Source organism: Alligator sinensis, unplaced genomic scaffold, assembly GCF_000455745.1.
Source record: "Alligator sinensis unplaced genomic scaffold, ASM45574v1 scaffold917_1, whole genome shotgun sequence".
NCBI classification, from domain to species: Eukaryota; Metazoa; Chordata; order Crocodylia; family Alligatoridae; genus Alligator; species Alligator sinensis.
In genome coordinates this window covers 1,387,491-1,407,582 of record NW_005841988.1, presented here as the reverse complement: position 1 = coordinate 1,407,582, position 20,092 = coordinate 1,387,491, and the positions used below count along the sequence as shown (strand labels likewise).

Genomic DNA, 20,092 nt, shown 5'->3' with positions numbered 1-20,092 from the left:
TCACCGTGCCCTTAGATCCCATCCTCGTCGCCATGTCTCGGACCGCCAGAGCTGACTTGAGGTGAGTTAGAAATTGCTTGTTTGTCAGGGCGGGCTGGTGAATGGAGAGGCAGACAAGGTTTAATGGTTGCAAAGACTTTTACTTACGCCGTGTGGAGTTGCGACGCAGCTGGTCTGGTCGTCTGAACAACCACATGAGTTGTTCCAGCTGGTGGGGCCCAAGCCAGTGAATCCGTCCGTAAATCAAGCCTCCGGGAAAAGGGGCGACAGGAAGAAAGATCGATAGGTGATCAGTCTATCGATCAGCTAGCCGCAAGTCAGATCTCTTTAGAGGCACTCTGCAGCGTGCTCAAAGTTCTTCGACTTGGGCGGATGTCGCACGAAATTTTAAACGGCCAGCAAGCCAATTACTAGTCGCCACGTGTGAATAATTTAGAACTGGCCAATAGCGGGACATAAATTTGCATTCGATTAGCGGAAACTCTTTGCACCGTGCATTTCTGTGCTGCAAGGAAGAAATGCATCCTGCAAATTGGCGGGAAGTCTCTTGCACCGAGGTTCTTCTGTGCAGCAAAAACCTTCGCTGTGCAAGAGGCTCTCATGTGGCAAGAAAATTCCATCGTGCCGTGGCACCAAAATCACTGGGTTGTGACACTTGGGACACTTGCCGCAGTTTTGAATGTCAGTTTTTGGGGTGAAAAAGATGTATGGTTTGTAAATCAATGCCATACTGTATTGACTGGCTACCAGACGAGGTCCCTTTCCCCTCAATCAGCACAGGGGAAAAAAGACCCTTTTCTTACATTCTCATATAAGGATACTTTGTCAAATATATGGTCTATTACTAAACTGCTGCTAAAAGCAGCATGTGCTCAGTAATGGAAACCAACTATGAAGTTGATTAAATGCAGCCAATACTGAGCATGACTAAAACACCTAGTCCATATTGGGCAAACATTGATAGGAACCTGCCACAAGGTTTGGTTAGTGCAGCCCATTTGAATAAGATATATGGTAGTGCCCATTGTGCACAGTTCTCTTCAGCACCAACTCTTTTTTCAAGTCATGATGAGTCACTACATTGCATACATTTTGACTCCCACACCTGAACTGTGCTTTTCTTTCCCATTTTTAGTGATTCCTGTTTCTTCACCAGCCTTAAATATATGGCAAACATAACTAAATGGGGCCCCAAACAGTTCACCTGGAATACCTCTGTTGCCCCCTCTCTCAGCCTGTTTCATATTATTAGTGTGGCCCTTCCCTCCATGTGATTGCCCTGCACCTAGGGGTCTAATTAGCATGTGGATCTTTTGTGGGGGGAGTATCTGGAATATAAACACATAATGAGCAGTGCTGAGCTGTGGGGTCACCAAGGCTTGGAATACTGTTGACTCTTCTGGAACCCAGCCCAATGAACTATATGTAGGGGACTACCTATATTGTGGGGGATGTACCAATTTTCATGATTTAATTGCAGCATAAAGTTCTAATTCCATAATCATTTTGTAACACCCTGCCTTTCAGCACTGATTGGTGACAAGGCCCTGTATGGGGGAGGGATGCGCTGCCATCTTGATTGCTGGCTGCGCTTTGTGCAGCCCCGCCACTCAGTGCTCATTGAAGAGGTCCTGGTGGGGGGAGGATGACTGAGGGGGTAGCCACCACCTTGTCTGCTTCCTTTCATGCCACACTGACCACTGACTTCCGCTGGGGAGCCAGGATTTTATTTTTAAGGTTTTTTTTGGTTGAGTTAATGGATTTTGTGGATAATCCTGGATTTTGCGGTTTCCTTGAAATTCTCAAAATCACAAATTTAAGTAGGTCCCTAACCTACTTATGGATCCCTATATGGTAAAGCGCCTTTTGACTTGGGACCTAATATCATGCATAGTTTGTACTTTCTATAAGAAGGTACAAAAGTGCTACTTGAAAGTGTTTATGGAGTGCCTGTGCTAAAACTTGCAGCAATTTCAAAAAAGGTAATATGCATCAATTCTGGATGAAATAAATCTATGATTAATACATGCAAATTACTGCAGCTATGTTTAATTTCAAGGTCAGTGTTTTCAAATTTGCTTCTCACTTCCATGTGCTCAGCGAGAGCATGGTCTGACAGTAAAGAGGGTGAAAGAGGTTGCAGGGGGTGGAAGTTGAGAGTGGGCAGGGTGGTCACCTAGCCTTCCGCAGATTTATTTTCCCTGGTGTAGCAGTGGGAGGGATACAAATTCAAGGGAAACATCCAATAATTACATTCTATACCTAGAAAATTATAACAAAGTTATACACTTTCCATATATAGAATCTAATTATTGGGAGTCGTCTTATATTCAAGTAATTATGGTAATATTGTTCCACTCTTTGAATAAGGTGTTTATTCCAATTCTGTTTCCTGTTTCCCAATTGGTTTTATTGTATAACAGTACTTTGTTTCATTTTAGAGTTATTAAGAGCCTTTTCGAAATGACTTTTGGAACGACAGAGTATGTCAAACAGCTCTCCCTTGTCCACATGTTTGTTAACACTTTAAAAAGTTCTAAAAAGCTAGGGAGACGTGACTTATCCTAAAAATACATTCTCTATTTTTCTCCATTTATTTCAGGTTATTCCTATGTGTTTGTATGTGCTTCAAGATTAGATTTAAAATTATACTATTTAGTTACTTTGTAAATGGACAAGATGTGTTTAGTTTTAGGTACTCTAGAGCAGCATTTCTCAACCTGTGGGTTGCCACCCAAAAGTGGGTCATAAGAATATATGAAAGTGTTGTGAACAAACTTTAAAAATGGGTCAACAAACTTTAAAAATGGATTCTTTTAAAGGAGAAAAGTGTGGGAAAGCTGTAGGTCTTCCCTTGCAGGCTAGCAGAGTTCCAGCCTGCGAAAGGCTGCTTGGGGCTCCTTCTGCCTCCCACACACCCATCCCCTGCCTCATACACTGGGGGTCTGGGGATGAGGCAGTGGGTCGAGACTGAGGGGCACTAGGGCAGGACTCACCTGTGATGTTTACAAATGAGTCCTGGTATAAAAAGGGTTGAGAACCACTGCTCTAGAGTCCTAGTAAAGCTGATTTTTTTTTTTACAAATGGTCTTTAATCAATTATTCCAGGTATCAATAAAAAACAGTTTGTCGTAGAGCACTAAGGTGCCCTGCTCCTAAAGAGGGGAAGCTGCCTAAGAGCCCTAACAACGAGTCAGGAGCCCAGCTGTTGGTCACCAGGGCAACTAAAGTAGTTAGTGACTCACCCCTGCCAGTGGTCAGGTGACTGAAGGAGGGGCAGGGCCTGGCACATATAAACCCCATGGCTGAAGCCAGGCAGGTAGTTCCCTGCCAGCAGCCAAAGGAGAAGGAGCTTTCCCAGAGCAGCCAGGCCAGGCCTGGCCTGACTGTAGGAGCAGCTTCTGACACTGCTGAAGGACGGAGTATTTCCTGGTAGGCTTGAATGATGTTTTAGCCGGGCGGCTTGAATTTGTTACAGCCCAGGGGCTTGTGTTTTGTTGCTGTTTAAAGACCGGTAGTTTGGGTGAGGCTATTAGGGGAAGGAGGCGGCCTCATAGGGGACCCACAGTAGTGTGGGGACCCCAGCGCCAGTGAGGATGCAGCATTCAGGGTGCACCGACCCCAGCTCCAAAGAGGGGGGCAACCTTGAGAAGCCCCAGAGAGAGGGGGCTGAGCGAGACCAGGGCTGCAGAGAGCCCGCGCACCAGAGAGGGCACTGAGCAAGACCAGGGCCACAGAGGGCCCAGGGAGGACAAGGGGGCCAAATTATAACAAGGCCTGGGCTGAACAACATCAGTTCTATCTGCGAGGCTTGGGGCGTGGTAAAGGGGTGGTTGGAGCCACGCATAGCCCATAAGGCTAGGGTGCCCCGAAACACCCGTTGTACCATCTATCTTGCAGCGGGACCTACCAGTGGTCCGGGAATCCACGGGGTCCAAGTGCACAGCAAAACGTGACCAAGAGGGCGTAAAAGGCAGCCTCCCAAATATCTATTTTATCATCAAAGACGTGGTGGGCAAGAGTCGAGGGTGCCCATTGGGTCAACTTGGCACGGTAAAGGGGGCCTTAGGAAGATCATGGCCATCCTACTGGACCCCATGCCATGACACAGTTCTTAAGCAAAATTAGTTTAAATATTGAAAAAATTGGTAATATTGTAATGTACCTAAGACAGGATGGAGATGGCCCTTAATACAGGTTCATATTGTTTGAGTCGATAATGGAGCTGAACGGATATGATCATGTGTTGGTACTGTAATAGTTTCCATTTCCATTTCACCTTTTGTTCACCTCCTGAATATAGTCTAACATTTCCCTGCCCCTTTGATGCTATTTGTTCCTAAGGAATTTCTAACACTGTACTTTTATTTATAGTAGTTTCCTCACTTTTTTTTTAAAATACATTTATCTTTGAAGGTTCTTCATGGCTCTCACATTATAGTTGCTGAAGCACTGGCTTGTGGTCTGTAGGGAACCAACTACTCTCATGGCACTGGTTCTCACTCTTTAGTTCCAGGTACTAAAATCCATTAAATGCACACAATGTTGTATTCAGTATGTTCCTACTATTATTTTTTCATGTAAGCAGTGTTAGTTTTTCTTATATTTCCTTATGCTCTCTGTTTGCTCCTTTACACCCTTGGCACTTCAGTAGAATCATATAGTATATTCTTCTCTCCACAGAAACCAATGGAAAACCTTCCATTGACTTCACTAAAGTTTTACTCTTGTGTTTGTTTTGAACTTGGTACTTCCCAGTGCACAAAATAATTTCTTACTTTTTAGGTCTTGTCCTTTTGATGTTTCTTCTTCACATTTTATCCTTAGTTGTATTATGCAGATGTAAAATGGACCTCATCTTCAATTATACAGTATTTTCTTTTCTATTACTTTGACATCTGTGGACATTCAACTTTCCTTAACAGTTTCATATGACCCAGTGTTTTAAGCTGTTCCTCATTAGTGTGACTAAAAGAGCTGTAGCTTCAAAAAAGAGCCCCCCTCCTAACTTCCCCCCTCCCCAAAAAAAAAGAAGTTTAGAAATCTTAAGAAAGGGTGTAGGTTGCAGCTGTGTTAGTCTAAGTACATAGGTAGACAAGGTTCTTTGGGTAAATCTGATCTCTTTTAGACCAACCTAACTAGCTGGAAAAATACTTTGCAAGTTTTTGGGTACAAATTCCCTTCATCAGGCTGAGGAAGTGTCTGTAGATGGCTTCCTAAGCCCGAAAAGCGTATTTGCACCTGAAAACTTACAAAGAAGAATTTTTTTTAACTATTTGAGTTGGTCTAATAAGATATCAGATTTACCCAAAGAACCTTGTCTGAAACATTACAAAGGCACTCAGTCTACATGCAGTGTCCATGGCTGTCAATGAAAAGATAAAAGAGCTGTGTGGCTATTTGTAAACCATTCTAATTGGCTCTGTAGATGGGACAAATCAGTTTCCTTTTATGCGTGCATAATTTTCTTTATGAATTTTCCCAGCATCCAGTGAAGTGCTTTAAGTTGTTATGAACCAATAATCTGATGGTGGAAAAATATTTGTATATAACCCAGTCATATGGAATATGGATGAATATGTGTTGTTGTTTTTTTTTTCACGTAGGTTTTCAGCGGACTGTCAGTTCTTTTGTCTTTCTGATACAGGCTTTTTTTAGGGTTGTTTGCAAGGATGGCTTTCAGTATGTAAACAGACATGCCATTTATCTTTTCCTGACAAACGTTAAGTAACAAAAGCATCCATTAACTATAGTTGGAGATTGGGCTGCTCAGCACCTTTGCTAGATTGAAAAAAATTGCAATAAAAAATGCAGTGATTTCCATCTTAATACAGGGTTACTTTTAAAAACTGTAATTATGACCACTTATTAGAATGTAAGTGCTGCTAATCATAAAAACAAGAAATTATCTTATCAGTATGATTTAGCTAATTAGCATATCAAGTTACAGCTGGAGATAGTTGTACCTTGATGTTCCAGTTACTTGGAAGGACATTGCTTAGGAATGCATATTTCTGATAAATAAAATCTTTAGTGTCCTATGAGATATTGAAGTGGCTTTGAAAATAATTGAGAGAGCTGCTGCTTCTCATAAACAAATGACTAAGGTTGTATTTGCATTTTTAAAAATTTGTATTGCTCTTTTTTTTTTTTTTTACAGAAGAGGAATATTTCAGTGTAATAATTTGTTATTTTAATTATTTCCTTTGAGTCTTTAAAAGCATCTGGAATCTTATCTTCAGTTCTGGTGGTAAGGTTGGTGATCAGTGGGAATCCTGGTTTTCTCTGTTAAAAACTTCCAATATTTTAATTAAAGAATCCCAAATCCACATTTTTTTCTGCTATTAAAATGAAATGCCACTCTATATGTTGGTATCACTTGAACACAATGTTTTATTGATATATTTACAATTTTAAAGCAATTTGGAAGCCTACCAGTCCCTCAGTCATTATAAAAAATAAATTCTAAATATCTATATAGTTTGGCATTTGATTTTGTTTTTTTATCACGAAAAATCAGAGCTCCCCCTGCCCCTTTTGCTCACCAGGTCGTGAATCCAGTTGTGGCTGTTCCCCTACAGCTTTGTGGCACTGATCAACCCTGATATGCCAGTGTCCTGCCCATCTGTGCTGTTGCCTTGCACTCTCAACCCATAGCTCCCCATTTCCCCACTCCCCCAGCCCTGCTGGTGCCCCTCAATCCTGACCCACTGCCCTCAGGCCCCTGAAGAAGGGAGTGGGTGTGTGAGGATGTGGGGTGGGGGTTGGGCATGGCGGGGGGACAGGTAATGCATTGGAGGGATGGGGAGGCATATGCCCACCTGATGTCTGTGCCCACAGCAGAGCTGCAGCCTGGCTGGACCACCTTGATGGCCATGGCAGTGCAACACTCCCTCCTGTGCTGGGTCCCACCCACTGGGCTGCGGAGGCAGCTCCTGCTTGCAGTTGGTCTTGCTAGGCTGCAGCCCTGTACCCTGCTGTGAGCGCAGAAATTTCGGGGCCACTTACTCCAACCCTCCTCTGACACATTGTGTATGCCCCACCTGACCCCCGCAATACATAGTCTGTGCCCCCTGCCTCGCCCCTCATCACCTATGCACACATCACCCCTTCCTCACACACCGTGGGGCTGGGGCCTGGGGGCAGTGGGTTGGGGGTGAGGGGTACCAGCAGGCCCAGGGGGCCTATGCCTCTCCTGCCCTCCCATGCCTCATTGATGCCCCCCTTGCCCGCCCCCATAAATTTACCTCGAGGGAGCTGCTCTCCACCACACTGCCTGGCTGCCACGTGCATGTGTGTGCGCACACATGCACATGGTGCCCTCTGCCCCCTGTGTCCTGCTCCGTCCAGACACAAGTATCCCCATTGCAGGCTTGAACTCTGCTGGCCTGCAAGGAGAGAACCATGGTTTCCCAGGTTTTTCTCCTTTTAAAAGAGAGAAAATCTGTGATTTTAAAGGGGAGAAAATTCTTCCTTTAAAGGAAAAAATCTAGATTTGCTGTGGTTTTCCACAGCAAACTGGTGATTACTTAAAGGACAGGCAAGAACTAATTAATTTGTCTTGCCTGGATTTTACATGATCATAGGGTAACAAAACAATAAAAACTAAAGGAGGAGAATTTGTGGTTTTCAATATTCCCTCAAAATCATTAGGTATTTTTCATATTTCCAAACATAAAAGGACATGATTTCCTCCCCCAAGAACTTCATTTCTAAACAACATAAACAAAACAGCAGTCACAATGAAGAGAAAAGCAGATAGATAAAGCTGTGACAAGGTGATATGAGACCATGTTAAATTAAATAGTTTTTTTTTTTAATAAGTAAATTACTCCTCTCTGTTTTCTTGTAAATATACGTTTTATAATTGGGTGTCAGCAATCTAGGCATGGCCTATTAGTTTCTTTAAGTGACATGGTAGAGTTGGGTGTTCTGTAGCATCCTGGGGTGCCATGGGGTCCTTTTAAGTTCCTGCGGGGTGAAATCTGTTAAAATAGAACTTTTAGGGGTACAAACATACACAATTCACAAGATATACTTGAGATTTCAGATAGGAATCCATAATATCAAAAACATTCCAATCTGTTTTGGTCTACCTGAGTTCTTTGCAGCAGAAGAGTTTCTCTCTTATTTTTCCATACTTAAAAAAAAACAAGTGACATCTTAGAGTTGGCATTTTTGTGGGGTGCCTGGAATCTAATGATGGGTACCTTGAGCCAAAAAACCCTGAAAACCACAAGGCATAAATGACATGAAGAAAGGGGGTCAGGTAAAGAAATACATCTCATGCTTAGAAGCTGTCATGGAAGATAAGCAGATAAACAAGTCTGTAATCTTCTTGCGAATGCATAATGAACAACAGAAAGGGAGACAAAAACATATAAGCAGGAAGTGGCAAACTACTGCATTTACCCAAACCCAAGATGACGTCAAATTTAAGATGGCCGTCCAATAATTTAGACTCTTTACATGGAAAATTATACATTTGTAATCATTTTCCATGTACTGAATCTAATTTTGGAGGGGTTGTTCTAAATTCCCTTCTCTGCCCCCCTATATTCACCACTGTGGTGGGGGGGGGCAGGCGGTCTGACCCCTCCCCCCCCCATCCCCATCCCCATCCTCTGACTCCTTGGTGCCTGCCCTACATGCCCCCTCCCCCTGAACTCCCTTGTCATCTATCTGCCCACCCCCTGCCACTTGTCCCAATGTGGCAGCTCTGGCTCCAGCTCCAGGCCAAGGCACAAAGCACACAGTGGCTCTCGATCTGGTAGCAGTGGCAGTGGTAATTCTGGCCCCTGGCCTGGACTGGAGGCAGAGCGATAGTGGCTCCCCTGCTGCTGCATGGCTTCTCCAGTGCTCCCCTCCCCTCCACACTGCATGGTCTCCTCACATTCTTTCTGCCCTGTGTGGTCTTCCCAGCACTCCTCTCCCCTATGCACCATTCAGTCTCCCTTGCACTCTCCTTCTCTCCCCTTTGCACCATGCCGAACGCTGTCTTGCTGCATGAGCCACCCTGGTCAGGCAGTAGTGGTGACAGCAACTCTGGCCTTGGTACAGCCCCACACTTGAATCTAACAGAAAGCTTCCCCCTCCCCCCCCCATATTTAATAGGGAGAAAATAACCTTATCTTGGATTTGAGTAAATATTGGCAATTATTTCTTAACCATCTTTTGGAAGCTTCATTATTTTTCAAAATCTAAACTTAATTAATTCAGTTCAAAAAGGACGTTTTTACCCAGTTGTGCAAGTGGCCTCCAAAATAAATTGCTGTCTTGTGGAGTCTGCAAATTAAAAAAACACAGCCAGAGAGAGAGGAGGGGGTGTGTGTGTGCATGTGCACGTGCATATAATTCTTCATTTATATTATTTTTAATTTTTATGCCTGCATGTCTTTCATGACACAGGTATCATATTTTTACTGAACATACAACCAGCCAGAACTTAGATATAGTACAGTGGTTCCCAAACTCTGACAGATTGCGCACCACTAATTTAAAATAATATGACCTTAAGTACCACCAGCAAATTATTGTTATATAAAGTAATTATAATAAATCTGTTAATGCATATCACTGACAGGTTGTCTGCATACTGCTTGTGGTACCCACACCACAGATTGGGAACCACTGCCATAGTATATTTGTGTTACGTGTAAAATACATGCAATATTGTGATTTTCAACAAAGACTGAACAAGAAAGAGTCATTGATAATATTAATATTGGCATTGACTTTTAGGGCTCATATCAAAATAAACTCCTAAACATATTTTCTTAAACAACAAGTTCTACACTGTGCTGTAATTAACAGATGCCACTGAAATTGTTGGGTATTTCTCCAAGCTGTACTAAATTAATAACTTTGTAAGACCAAACTAGAACGGGTGCCTACCTCTGAGGCTAGACCCAGCCCATGGCCCTGTGTCATCTGGCTTGTGGGTCTGGTAACTTGGTGGCTGGAGAACGGCAGTAGTGTTGCATGGGGAGTCCTGGGTCCTGCATGCTAGGTTGGGGCCAGAGCCTAATCTTGGCATGCAGGTGCCTGGGAATAGCTGGCAACAGGCCCCAGGACCCAATCCCAGTGTCAGGGGCTGAGAAGTGGTGGCATCAGGCCCTTGGCACCCAATTTTGGCTTGCTGGGGAAAGAGGGGGCAGTGTCGGGCCCCAGGGACCAATTCTAGCTGGAGGGGCAATAGTGATCCCCTTAGGACCAATCCTGGCATGCTGGAGTGGCAAGTAGAAGCCCTGGGCCCCCAGGGACCAATCCCTGTGTGAGAAGGGGAGGAAGTGGGCAGTGCTGGGCCCTAGGGTTTGATCCTGGCAGGTGGGGCTCCATCTGGCCCAGGGACCAGCTCCACCCCATTCATCTGGCCTGTGGGGCCAAAAGGTAGAGCACTACTGAACTAGGTTATTCTGTAGAAGAAGGAATATATATTTCTTTGGTTTTATTTTCCCTGCCACCAGAAGAAGCTCATTTGCAGGGAAAGGAGTTAAATCATTTAGTATTTTCTTCTATTCCTACTAAGTACAACTTCTCTTTGTTGTTAGTATATTATTAAGGTCTTATGTGCCAGCTTCCATTCACAAACCCCTTACAAAGATAGAAGGAATTGCTGAGGGTCTGTTAGTCCTTCTTGAGTGTTTGAAATAAGTTTTACTTTATATTATTGAGTTCAAAGATAAAGGATTTACAGTGTATTGGCCTCTATGATTTGGGGGTATGTGGGAAGAGGAGACACTGAGACCAATTATATTAAAATGACAGAATGATTGTTGTGGCTGTTTGACTTTTAAGTAAAATTAGCTGCATTTGAGTTTGCAAATTTAAGTACTTATGTTCAGTCATGGCATTTATTAATCTTGTCATCTGTTTTTCTTTTTAAAATAGTTTTATAACGAATTGAGTATATGTTTTGAGACTCTTAAATCAAGTGAGATTCAGCTCCAGCAGAGCAATGCTTCTCTTCAGGATCAGCTACTTGAAAAAGAACAAAAGATTAGTCAGCTAGAAGGGCAGCTCCAGCAGGATCATGAAGCATTACCCCCACTGCAACAAGATGTTCATTCAAAACATATGGAACAGGTGAGATCAACTTTATTTAAAGATAATAACATTATTTTCACTTGTTTTAATTTAAATGTTTTAATCCAAATTATAGTTTAGAGGGAACACTGGGGAATAGCTTTACTACTGCTGATCATAGTAATAATTAATAATAATAGAAGGCACCTTGCAATATACTTATATGCAGTATAGGAAAAAAAGAGGGGAAAAGCCTATATAACAGGACTTTGTGAACAGGCTATTATTTATATACTGAAATGTAGCCAGAAGAAATCTGAATTTTTTTTTTGTATCATTAATGTTTGGTGGCTGAAAAATTAGATTTACTTAAATATTTGCAGAAGTGAATGTGTTGTGAAATTTCCCAGCTATACACACACTTGTTTGAAAATAAGTAACTGATAGGCATGACAGACCTCATTGTTTCTGGACAGAGTACTAATGAATCTTAGTCCCAAGAAATATTAAAAGGAAAATAAAGGATTTTCCAGAAATCCGTAAATCAAGCTGTAGCAGCCAGGGGAATTGCTATAGTAGTACTACTCCATCTTAATCTATAGACCTCCAACCTAAAGAATACGATGAAACATTTCTGCAAACCCATCAGGGATTTGAGCACACTAAGGATTCCAAGAGGCTTTTATATGATCCTTGTTTAGTCGAGAGGCATCAGGATGTTCTCCCTACTATATTATCTTAAAAATTTGGCGTATGCAAGGCGCCAGGTTTCCCTAGCTTTCTGCTAATGAAAAGCTTTTTTTTGTTAACAAAAACTTCAAAGCAAGGGGAACGCCCTAATCATTGGACTGAAAAGGCAGACAATACATTGCTTGCTCCTTGAACCATTTTACATTACAAAGTCATTGGATGAAAAACAGACATGAACCTGGCAACAGCGACTACAAAGGCCAAGCCCCTTTTTGCCTGTTCGCTTATTAGCCTGATAGGTCATTTACCTCTGTGGGGGGGGAAAGGTAAAACTATTTGGACTTTTACTCTGCAAACTGTTTTTTATATTGATTTGATACCAGTTTATCATTAGGTGACAGCAGTCTAGTCATGACCTATTAATTTTCTGCAAGAAAGTTTTTCTTTTGACCAGAAAAACTTCTTCCCTCTAGGGACTCCAGCTCAAGACAGGTCAGGTTTTGTTTTTTAATGATAATTTGCAAAATTTGTATTGTCAACCAAACTTTTTTACTGACATATTTTTACTGAAAGATGTTTCACATAATGTATAAATGTAACCCTTCTGCCAGGCCCTAGACAAGGACAGGTTTAAATTCAGGGTTTACCACCAACCATAGTAAAATTTAGTTGTCAATAAAATTTTGCAGATTTGAAATTAAAAAACAAATTGCAGGGGTGGGAGGTTGGCAATAGCCGTGTACCATGCTACCCCCACCCCAGGGATCCCTTACACACCCAAAAACATCTTGCATTGTCCTGTCTCGCACCCCATTCCTTTACCCCTGATGGCCCTGTCCCCTCTGTCCACCTCTCTGCCCCCCCACCCCCCAACCCCTAGAGAAGGACTATTTCTGCTACCTGCACCAGTGTTACAGGCAGTGATGCAAACAGTACCGGTACATGGCTGTTGAGGAAAGGACTACCAGCTACAGAGCCCTAAGCAAAAGCTTCTTGCAGGTGTTGCGCACCCACTCAAACATCAGGTGGCACTGCTATGCTCTGTCTGTCCTTCAAGGCTTGCCTCCGATGGGAGATCTTCAGTCAAGCTACGGATTTTATGGGCAGCTCCATTTTGCTCACAGACTTTTTAGACAGGCATTTTTAGGCTCGATTTTTATAGTCTGTCCATAAATTTACAGACAGTTGGAAACTCTGCTCCCCTCCCACTAACTTGAATTCTGTATGCTTCTTTTGGGTGTTGAGGACATGGAGTATACCACAATCCTCTGGTCTCCCTCCCTCCAAGGGAGAAAGAGGGAGACACAGCACTGCTCCCTTTAAGATTTCTTGGCCTGTACCAACAGTATTGATTAACCAACCATATTGGCCGATGCTGATCCGATAACCGATATTTAATAATAGCTCAAGGCATTTTAAACTACTGACATAAATAAACCTTTTTTTGTTTATTTTGCATTTATAACACACACATACAAGCCTCCTGCATGCTTTGGCCCTCAATGAGGAATGTGGTGGCTGTCTTTTATTTCCATGAATGTCACCCTCTGCCACAGCTCCTGCCTGCAGCCCTTCTCCCTGTGCAGCCTGTACTGCTATCGTGGGTGGGCAGGGTGGACCCTTGTGTGCACAGTAGCACCGGGCGCATTTGGAGCCTCAGAGTACACTGCTGCCTTAGTGCTGGCGGGCCCTACACAGCTGAGCTTCCAGGCCATCAGGGAGAAGCTGCTTTTACAAAGGTGACTGGTGCCCAGTGGGGCGGAATGTCCCTTGTGCAGTGCCTTAAGCCACCTGTGTGCAGCCCAATGTCTGTGTGGTAGCTCCGGCACTCAGGCCTCTGCTGCGTGCATGGCATTGCCATTGTGACAGGAGCAGGTAATGGTCCCTTTGTTGCAGAGCGCAACACCCCGTGCTTGCTTCCCAGTGCCACCTCCCCCTCTTGGTACTTGCTGGAGCCTGTAGTCTGCCATGGGCTCAGGCTAGCGATGGGGTGCAGGGACCAGACTATGTTTGCCAAGGTGCTCCAGGCACGCGGCCATAATTATCAGCTACAATGACCAAAAAAAGCTGATAGCCGATAATCTAATTTCTCCTTTTACCAATGTCAATACAATAGCCAGCCATATATTAGTCCACCCAGGGGGGAGCTGTTGGGGAGCCCTGTGGTGACCCTGTCTGGGTGCCAGTACCTCGCAGCCAGTGAACAGACCCAAGTCATCCTGGATCTGAAAGTGTGGGGTTGGGGGAGGGGGGGCAGCATTCTCCCAGGGTGCAACCAGCCTCAGGGATCTGCTTCTCACTTCTGCCCAGACCAGGGGGAATTTCCTATATCTGGATCCATCCAGCTATTCTGTCTCTGCCTGTCACCCCATACACCCTTTCTGGGTGATCTGGAGCAGTGCATGGAACAGTGCAGAAACTGTCCCTTCCGTGTCCCCCCCCAGTTTGCCTGTTCCGCCAGTCAGCCGAGTGGCAGGACGGAGGCGAGGGGGGCATTCGCTGCGACTAGAACCCTCTTGGAGCTCCAGGAGGGCTTCAATCCCAGGATCATGTGCCTCCCATTCTAGGTAGTGCAGCTGACAATTGGCCTATTGTAGTGATTCTCAGTTAGGGTCACTAGCTCATCTGAAGGGTGCAGGAAGGTGTGGGGAAGTAAGCAGATAAGAGAGCAGATTTTCAACCCAGACCCAGGCTACTTTGGGGACAGCTCGAGCAGTCCCTGCCTAGAGACAGCCATCAGTTTGTCAGCCCCTGCAGGCACCTGGCTTTCAACTTATTTGTACACAGGAAACCTGGGATTATGATCCCAGTTTCCTCTAGTGCTGGCCACTTAAATTGGTGTGATTTTTGGTATCTGATCCCCCATCCCAAAATTGCATGCATGAGTGGCATGGCAGGACATGCAATTGGCAGGATCAGGTATCGGCTCCTGTTGCATCTTTCAGTGAACTTGTGCCATGGTCTTAGTAACCAATACATCCCTATTTACTTTTCTCATCCCATTCTCTTATATCCTCTCAGTCATCTAGACTAGGGACAGACATTACACATAAGCTGGTTTAAGTGATCAGAAACTGGTTTAAACCTGTAACACAACAGATGCTCAGTGCACATAAACCAATTTGAAAAAAATCTGGTTGAATGTCATATCAGACTCAACTGATTTGCAGACTTAACCAGTTTATGCACTGTCTGTCCCAGACCCCTTGCTGGGTTAAGATAAACCACACACTGCCAGCATCCCGGCATGCTTTCTAGGCTGGGTGGGGATCTCAGCTCCACAGCAGAGATGGCCCCGCCCCCTGCTCCCTGGCTGCAGCTCTGGCAGAGACTTGCCGACTGCTCTCCCCTCTTCCACATCTCCCCCACCTCACCACTCCCTGCTAAGCAGAAATTCCCCCTTCCCCTCTGCCTTGCTGAGAGGTATCTGTGTATTAGCTAGCAGACCACATGCTGGTTCCAGTCGGTCCTGTGATAAAGGCAGAATCAGCAGGTAGCTGGTAATGTCCCTATGTTGTTTTCTTAATGGGGTGATAAACACTGAGTTAAGGATGATAAACACTGTTATCAGTTCCCTGCTGGGCTAATCAGAACCATTCCTCTGGGGCCTGGCCACATCCCCCTCAACTCAGTTCTGTGGAAGGGAAGGAGGACTGCTCTAGCACCCCCCAGCTTCTACCCTGAGCCACTGCAGGCCAGTGTTCCCTCTAAGCTGTGTGCGTGCATGGCTGTGCACAAGTAAAAAAAAAATCTTGCTGTGCACAAACATTTTAAGGCTGCGCACCTGCCTGGAGAAGAGCTAGGTGTGGAATGGGGTGGCGGCACTGGGGCTGGCATGGGACACTTACTGAAGGTAAGCTCCTCACGCAGGGCAGGCAGCAGCTCCTCCCCAAGGTGAGGTGGGGATGGGGACAGGGGCTGGCATGGGCTCTGCTGGCTCCGGGGAATTGCTCTACTCCCCAGCCCTGATGCCATGTGCCTCCTCTCTCCCCAAGGTGATGTGGGGGAGCGGAGCAGTACCCCAGAGCCCTTGCCAGCCCCCAGACCCCATTCCTGCCTTGCCTCACCTTGGGGAGGAGTCCCCAGCCCCATCCCTGTGCCTGCCCGCACCTTGCCTTGGGGAGGAGCTGCTGCCTGCCCTGCATGAGGAATGAGGAGCTTACCTTCGGTAAATGTCCCACGCCGGCCCTGGTCCCTTCCTTTCAGTTCTATCGATTGATTGTGTCTGGTCCATGGCTGCCCCACAGCACTTCACTGCGCTACTCTGGGCAGCAGTTAGCATGGAGAACCTTGCCTGCTACCACCTGGACATTTACTTTGGGACACTTACCGGTGGACTGCGCCGTGCCAAAAGGGGAAGGTGGGACCAAAGTGGCGCGCTCATGGACCGAAGCAGCGTGCTCACTGACCACTACTCCTTAGAGGGAGCATTTCTGGAATAAAAAGTGAATGCCTATTCACCTCCAAATCAGTTCAAGCTTTGCAGGTTAGACTAACATGCAAAGATCGAATCAATTTAGGCTCAGGCTTCTTGTATGTCTGTCCCTAGCCCTATTTTCTAAGCTGAAAAGTCCCAGCCTATTAAGTCTTTCCTCCTATAGAAGTCTTTCTGTGCTCCTGATCAGCTGTTTTGTCTCTGGACATTTTCTACCTTTACTGTATCTGTTTCGAGGTGGAGGGTCTAGAACTGGTTGCAGTATTCAAGTTGCGATCCACCATAGTTTTAAGTCCTTGAAGTCAAGCAAGTTAAAAGGTCTCTTTAGTCTACTGTTCTGATTGTAACTGAAATATCCGGGAGAACGTCAACACGCATCTGACTGCTTTTGAGAACTTCAAGAATTCCTCTCTGTGCTGTGCTGTAAGTGCTATCTCCATGTCCTGTTTAGGTTAGAAGCTTGACTGGAAGGGAACCAAAATATTGGATGCACCTAGATGTTACTGAAGTTTTCTTGTTTATAAATAATTTTACCAAAAAAAGAGAAGGTTATGCCTAGATAATTAGCAAGACTACTAGTGTGTTTAGTATTGATTTTGTGTGAATGCTTGATTACTGTATTATTAAAGTTGGTTGGTAGTTTACCTCTCAGGAAAGTGTTAACAGTCTGTCAACAGAGCATTCAGATAGTGAGAGTCTGTGGAGACTAACTGAGAAGAGTATAGATCAATATTGCAGGTGGTGGCACAGACCTCCTCCTGACCCTGAACCTGTTCTGCTGTGGGCTTAGTTCAGACTCATGGAGGGATCAGTGTTGCAATTTCAGTGATGTAAGCAAACATTCACATCTTCACATGTAAAGGCAAAACTTTAGCTCCTATAGAACAATGAAGGGACCTCAAGACTTTTGTGCACCGAAACACATTCTGCCCATCTTTAGCTTGGTATAGCTTTGGTCAAGCCACCTGAGTTACACATGTGTATGTTAAAACAGAATTTAACAAATTGTATGTTAATTTGGCCAGTCCTAATGCCTAGGTGATGAAATGTGGATTTGAAAATACATTTTTTTTTTTTAAACTCTTTACTTCAGCTAGCCTCGTACCTCTGCTCTCTTCTAAACAAGGGAAGGCATCTTGAAATCTGGGAGACTTAATTGTCACTTCTTCCTTTTTAAAATATAGTAGAAAAGCTCAAAACAAAAGCATTTCCAATAATCTTAAAATAGAAACCCATGGGTTTTAATTATTTCATGTCTTATAATTGTTGTTTTGGTTCAATTTCATTATTAGTGTTCATTTTTAACTCTGAAATATATTCTTTTTGTAGAATGTAACTTTTAGCCATGTGGATGGTTAATTTTTTTTTTTAAGACTGTTTACTAAACTAAAGCAGTCAATTCTGTCTTGCATCTTCCTTTTTTTTTTTTTTATACACACACACACACACACACACACACACTACTTGAGACATCAAAGTCAGTATTAAGAGATTGTGTCCGTTGAAGCACCATAATTAACAGGCAGTTGAATGTATTTATTTTTAACTGTGAGATCTGACAGGTGTGTATTCTAGATGATACATAATTCTCTTGCAACTTTTATAGCATTCTCTTAAATTCTTATTAAGTAGTTTGTAAAGGCAGTCAAATACAAAATGTAACTAAAATGGTCAAAGTATTAGGGCTGTGTGAAGCTTCGTTCACTGATTCAATTCAGTGGAAATTCAGCCCAATTCAGTGGCTGAATCTCCAAATCTGAATTGAATCCGGAGACCCTTTAATTTCTCCAAATCGAATCGGAATCCTCTGAATCAATTCTGAGAGATCAGGAAAAATTCGACAATTTGGACATAGACACAGCTTTAAATGTTTTTTCTACTTACCTCAAGGTACCAGGCAGCTCATGAATGCTGAGATGGTGGGGCAGATGGAGTGTCCCACAGGTACGTGCGGGGGTCCCCAGCGCGCTTGGCAGCAGACCTGGAAGTGGACCAGAAGCACTTCCGGTCCACTCCTGGGTCCGCTGGGGAGCACACAGGGGGTCCTCCCACAACCCCCAACTTGGCCACTACCTCTTGGTTTTGGGGGGGGGGGGGCACCCGGGTTCCCCCCGCAGGTGATCGCCAAGCACTTCCAGTCCACTTCTGGGTCTGCCACCAAGCATGTGGGGGGCCCCCCTGTGCTCCTGTAAGACACTCCATCTGTCCCACCATTTCAGCGTTCACAGCTATGCCTGGTACCTTGATGTATGTAGAAAAAATATTTTAAAGCTGTGTATATGGCTGAATTGCTGATTCTCTGAATCAGCATTGAATCTTCAGAATCTGATTCAGCCGAATTGAATCGGGAGAGTGATCTGAATCAATTAATTGAATCGCTGTCCCCGATTCAGACCGAATCTGAATCGAATACGGCACGTTTCGCACACCCCTACAAAGTGTATGCATCATTCGCCAGTACCACTTACATTTATAACAAAGCATATAGGTACATCATTACAATTAAATAGAGATACTAGGTATGGAATTTGTGTTTGTAAAATAGTGATAAAATGAAGCTTCAAATCTGTGTATACAATGTTGATGTTCAGAAATCTGCTGAGTCATCTTATGCTAGGGCTTCAGCATTACCCTGGTGTAGCAGTGATTTCAGTTGATTACATTATATTATTGTTAATTGAACTATCTTTAAAAGACAGATCTCAATTCAAGTACAGGTGGTAAAATTCTGGCCTTAATGAATAACACCTTTTTACTTTGATCAGGCTAGGGTTTCATCCAGTATATTTTAAATCCTGACATATAAAATGGCAATATTATTGCTGAGAGTTGTTTTTCTGTAGTGTGTTAAAGATGCATTAGATAGGTATCTTAATTTTTAAAATATGGTACAGATTTAATAATCGAAGCTGAATCTTATTGTTGTGCATTGGATGATGTAAAAAGTATGTAAGTGTGAACTGTCTTTAGCCAATTAAATTATATTTTTCATTCAAATCTTTTAGAATGACAATGTGGGCATATCCTAAGATCTTCAATTTATTATATTTTCTTTTAGATTTATAAAGTCTGATAACTTACTGATGTTCTCAAACTTGTGTATACATTTTTAGTACAAACATTGTCAGAAACCTTATCATACACTTGTATTGTATAATTAATACTGTTCTTGGCTGCACATTCATTTATGAAGGAAACGGTGCCGTCAATAATATTTTAGAATATATCAGCTATTTAAAAAAAAAATAATAATACACACACACACACAATTTTAATTATAATTTGGTGACACAGAAGATGTAGTCTTCCATGAGTATTCAATTATTAGGATAGCAAAATGCCTTCTATATATTGAACAGGATGCTGTCACCAAATTATGATGAACGTTTTAAAACATTGTAATAACACAGAATATTGATTCTGGCAACTAAGTGACTATTAATTGCTTTCCACTAAAGATCTTGTGTTTTTAGTTAGAAAAGTGAATGAAGAAAAATGGTATTAAAACTTGTTCAAATTAGTTGACATGAAATTTACCTAACTGGGTGAAATACACTCTCTAATAGCAAAAAGTAGTAATATAGCAATAACATTCTCCAGATCTTCATCTCTTTCAAACTGCTCCTAAGTATGAGTTTGCTTACAATAATTACATTAGTTGTGTATTATAGAAATATATAAACTTGTGTAACTGTTTTCACAGCAAGTCACATTTTCTGTATGTGGAAATGAGGTATAGAAATAGCAGTGGTATTTTTGGTTCTAACAATATATTTAACAGAATTACATTTTTAAGGTAAGGCAAATACCACCCTTGTTAATCATTTTAATCAGCATAATGCTGGCATTCAGATTGTTTTAGTGGGTGTTTGTTTGTTTGTTTGTTTGTTTTAAGGTATTGTAATATATCCTTAATAAAATGCTTTGCAGGTAAGTATCCTG

The 20,092-nt window shown here is 43.2% G+C and overlaps 1 protein-coding gene across 1 annotated transcript in view; it reads left to right on the top strand.

Annotated features, from left to right (window-relative positions):
• The window catches only part of CNTLN (centlein), a 383,712-nt gene that overhangs the window by 140,137 nt on the left and 223,483 nt on the right, over positions 1–20,092 (top strand). Inside the window, 1 exon segment of the mRNA XM_025201267.1 lies at positions 10,891–11,085. Within this exon segment, the coding sequence (XP_025057052.1) occupies positions 10,891–11,085 (195 nt within the window).